General features: G+C 35.3%; 1 protein-coding gene across 1 annotated transcript; it reads left to right on the forward strand.

Annotated features, from left to right (window-relative positions):
- The first annotated feature begins 2,898 nt into the window (after positions 1-2,898).
- Positions 2,899-4,271, forward strand: LOC118037334 (dof zinc finger protein DOF5.4). Its single transcript, XM_035043290.2, has one exon. It carries the CDS (start codon positions 3,161-3,163, stop codon positions 4,124-4,126), a length of 966 nt encoding a protein of 321 aa, XP_034899181.1. The 5' UTR covers positions 2,899-3,160; the 3' UTR covers positions 4,127-4,271.
- Positions 4,272-4,766: the final 495 nt, after the last annotated feature.

Raw genomic sequence — 4,766 nt, forward strand, 5'->3', positions numbered from 1 at the left:
TAAATATACAATGCAAGCTTTAAGGAGTAGGAATATCCAATTTTAATGATATAATCAACAAATTTGATTTCATAAAAAAATATAGATAAACCTTATGTTTACAATAGGTTAGGGAGAGTGGTGTTAGTTTCCTAATATTGTATGTAAATAACATATTATTGTTAAAAACAACATATCTTTACTTTAATCAGTAAAGTGTTTTAGCTATCTAAGAACTTCTCCATAAAAAAAAATTAGGAGAAGCAACCTATTTGTTGGATATAGATATTTATAAAGATAGATTTAGAAAATTAAACTAGAATGATTTAATTAAGTATAACTTGATTAAAATATATCTTAGAAAATAAGTATTAGAATATAATTAATACAAGGATTATATTTCTAAACTTAGAAAAAACAAGTGAAAACTTGATTGAATTAATTTATAAAATTATCCTGAATTGATAGATGGATATTATACAACATGCAAATTGATATTTTGCCAATATATAAGGTTTTTCAGATTTTTTTTATAACTAGTAAGTCATGCCTCTTATTATTTTTAAGAGTTATTGTGTGTTAGACAAAACAAAAACTATGTAAGTCACAAAATAAAGAGTTAGCATTTTAGACATAACAATCTCTCTATCCTAAATAGAGATTTAGGAGTTTCTAACTAGTGGTTCATGTGAATTATGATTAGAGTCGGACAATTGGACGACTTATGGTTTACGACAACCCAACCTTTAAAAAAATTATTAAAAGTTGAAGAACATCAGCTTTCAAGTAATAAATTCCTAAATAACTCTAGATCTATCTAACATGATCCTAAAGACTCTTGAATTATTTTTTTTTTGTTATTTCTGCTGCGTGTATGACATTCAGGAACCCATTAGTTGTAAGGCGTGTTTTGGCTTGCAATTGCATATAATTCTACATTGTTTTTAAAGAAAAATGTTTTTAAAAGATCACATTGAGATATGTTTATTTTTTTAATTCAAAGTGCAAATCGATCTATGTTTAGAATATGTTGAGAATACTCGTGAAGCAAGGAGTTATTGTAATATCATGACAACTACAATTGAGGGAGTCTCTTCACAATAAAAGAAAAATACTAACACTTAAATGGGTCAGTAAGTTGAGGGTTATAACATTAGCAAAAATAAGAGTAGTCGATTTTAGTTATCAACGAGGAAGTTTAGCATCAAAAGAAAGATTTATACTCATACAAATAGGCATGTAATTAGCTATCCTAATTTCTTTTGTATATAATCATTGCACTTTTCTTATAAATTTGAGTAGAACCCTATTGTTAAAATGCTCTTGTGATTGAGTTTCAAAGGATTCTAACAAACCTTTCCTTACTTTTGAGTCTTAAAGGACTTTTAAAATTTGTTATGTGAATTAGAGTTTTAGAGGACTCTCGCAAATTTTCTTTACTTTTAGAGCTTAGAGGACTCTCGTAAATTTTCTTGTTAGAGTACTCTTGCAAATCTTTCTTAATTTTTTAATCTTAGAGGAATCTTACAAATCTTTCTTATAATCAATTTTAGAGAACTCTTACAACTTATCTTTACTTTGTTAGTCTCATAGGACTCTTATAATTTTTTATTTACTTTTTTAGTCTTAAAGGACTCTTGCAAATTTCTCATAATTAAGTTTTAGAGGATTTCATCTTTCCTTATTCTTTAGTCTTAGAGGACTATTACAAATTTTTATTGTGATCGTGTCTTAGAGGACTCAGAATATTTTTCTTTACCTTTTGAGTTTGAGGTGAATCTTGAAAATCTTTTATGTTAAAGTCTTAAATGATTTTTACAAATTATTCTTTATTCTTAAGTCTTAGAGAAATCTTGTAAATCTTTCTTGCGATTGAGTCTTAAGGGAATTCTTGTAAATTTTTCGTTACTTTTTAAGTCTTAGAGGATGTTTTTAAATTTCTCACACTTGAGTATTAAAGAACTCTCATGAATCTTTTTGTATTCTAGAGTTACAGAGAACTCCTGCAAATCACAAGTTTGACTTGTTTAACTTTGTAAAGGAGTTAAATATCATATTGAAACTAATTTTGTTAATTATAAAATGAGGAAAATGAGAAAAAAATGTATTATAAAATGCGATTATTTGATTACCACAGCCATATGAGAAAAACAATTCATCGGGATGTTTCTACTGAATTCATATCACACACAAGAAAGCCCTTTTGATTTTGTATATTGATTAGGGTATTAGTCATTCATTTTTGGCACATGAGACTATACCTTCTGTTTGTTTTTTTTCCCCCTAAAATTAAGCAAGCCGGTTAAACAAAGACTGGTGCATTTATCAAGAAAAATATATCCTCCGATGTCTTTTCTTGCATGTACATTGTACAGAATCCCCCTCCCAAATAAACAAGTCTTGTTAGCCTGGTTAAACACTCTAATACAAAATCACATCTTAGAGTCGTCAAAAAAAAAAAAAAAAAAAAATATCCCAAGGCACAATTTGAGGTCAAGACATATAGGACAGTATCCGTGAAATCCCTCTTCAGTTAAGCAAAAGAATCATCGTATTTTGTTTCGACAACTCACCAATCCTAACAAGCAACGTGGCAGCGCCTCAACCAGTTGTACCGACACCGATTTAGAAGAGCAGAGAAACTGGGGGTGGCCGACAAGTCGACAACGTGATGTTCTGGACAGCAACACCTCCTCTTTATCATACGTCCACGTGTCCCCCTTTAAACGGCCCAGATTCTCTAACCTTCCGTACGGTTAAAATCCCAATAAAACCGCATCTAACACCAAACACCCCCGGTCCATGTTGGGTGGTTTCGAGATTTCACACATGTGGGAACAACTTACGCAAATTTAGATGTGGTACAGGGTTAATTTGGGCAATAGAAATTAAAATAAATAAATAAATAAAAGAGACAGAGAGAAGAAGATTTGGAAGGGGATATTTGTCAGAAGAGTTCAGGTCTCGCTTTGAGCTCTCTTTCTCTCACAATCGGTTATAATTTGACCGGTTTTCTGAAAGCCACAGTTGAAAAGTCGATGCCATGAGGCAGAACACTCCATTTTTTTCAACCTTTCTTTGAATTTCCATAGAACAATCTTGACAAAACCCAGAAAGAAAAACTGAGAATTCTAACGTTTGTTTCTCAACTGGAGCTAGCGGTGGCTAAGGAGCTTGAGAAATGCAAGACATCCACTCAATTGGCGGCGGAGGCAGGTTATTTAGCGGTGGAGGTGGGGGTGACAGGCGACTACGGCCACACCACCACCAGAACCACCAAGCATTAAAGTGCCCACGATGTGACTCGCTGAACACGAAATTCTGTTACTACAACAACTACAACCTCTCTCAGCCTCGTCACTTCTGTAAGAGTTGCCGGCGTTACTGGACTAAAGGCGGTGTCCTCCGCAACGTTCCTGTTGGCGGTGGATGCCGCAAGACCAAGCGGTCTAAGCTTAAACAAAGCACACCAAGTACAACTTCTGATACAATTACAACCTCCAGCACTAGACCGCAGGAGCTACAGGAACAACATCAGCGACGAGATCATATATCTTCCAACTCTCATTCTAGTAGTGAGAGTTCGAGTCTTACGGCTACAAATAACACGAATGCAAATACAGCAGTGGAAGCAGTGTCTGCGCTTTCTGTAAACTCTGTTTCCAATAATTTATTAAATGGTATTGTTGAGTCCAAAATCTTTCCACGTGGGGATATGAATCCCAGTTTCGAACCTGCTTTGCTCGAGCAAGGATCGGACTGTGGGATTTTCTCGGAGATTGGGAGTTTCACAAGCTTGATCACATCGACGAACGACATGTCGTTTGGATTTAGCAACACAACGAACCAACAGCAGCAACAAGGGCTTGAGCATCATTTGCAGAACAATCAGAACCAGCAGCAGTGGCAAAATCAGCATCAGGAGATGACAGGAGGAGGGTTGATTGATCAGACGATTCACACTGAGTTATCAGCTTTGCCGAGTAGTAGTAGATCAACAGAGAATACCGGTGGGGGATTTGGAGCGTTGGATTGGCAGTTAGGGAGTGGAGATCAACCTGGTGGGTTTTTTTATCTTCCTAATACCGCTGATCAAGCTTACTGGAGTCAGAGCCAATGGAATGATATGACTGCTTACCTCCCGTAAATCCCCTTACTTTGTTAACTTCAAATTACAGAAGAATTAATAAAAAAAAAAATCTCAAAGATTCAACAAAATGGAAAATATGATATGACTGCTTTCCTTTATGTATGTATTTTTTTTCTTATATGAATCTTCTTCTTTTATTTTATTTTATGGAGTATATTTAGTGATTTTGGGAGGTGTCTGGGTTTGATCTTGGGTGTTTATGTACAACAACTAACTTCCATGTTAGTGTTCCCCCCCCTAGATTTCTGATGTTTCTGGGAGAATATAGTGAGAATAGAGTGTTTTGTTTTGTTGGTTTGATCGACAACTATTGCCCGCCCCTTCTCCTCAAGGTAACTAATTATTATTAGTTAATGCTTGTTAGTGCCTTAACACAAAAGTCAACCTAAAAAACACTCACTTGAGGACGTGCCACGTCACTGCTGTCACAGATAATGGTTGTGATAAATGATGGACTAATCACTAATTGCATGAGAGAGTGTACGGACCAAGCCGGGGAGTGTAGACCGTGGTGGTGGGGTCCACGAGGGTAGTGACCAGTCCCATGCGCGATCATGACTCCACGTGGCGGCTGTGAGGGAGATAAGCTGAGGACCCTTAATGCTTGTTTCCACGTGGGTTCACCTCATTGGATGAT

This window comes from Populus alba, chromosome 15 (genome assembly GCF_005239225.2).
Source record: "Populus alba chromosome 15, ASM523922v2, whole genome shotgun sequence".
NCBI lineage: Eukaryota > Viridiplantae > Streptophyta > Magnoliopsida > Malpighiales > Salicaceae > Populus > Populus alba.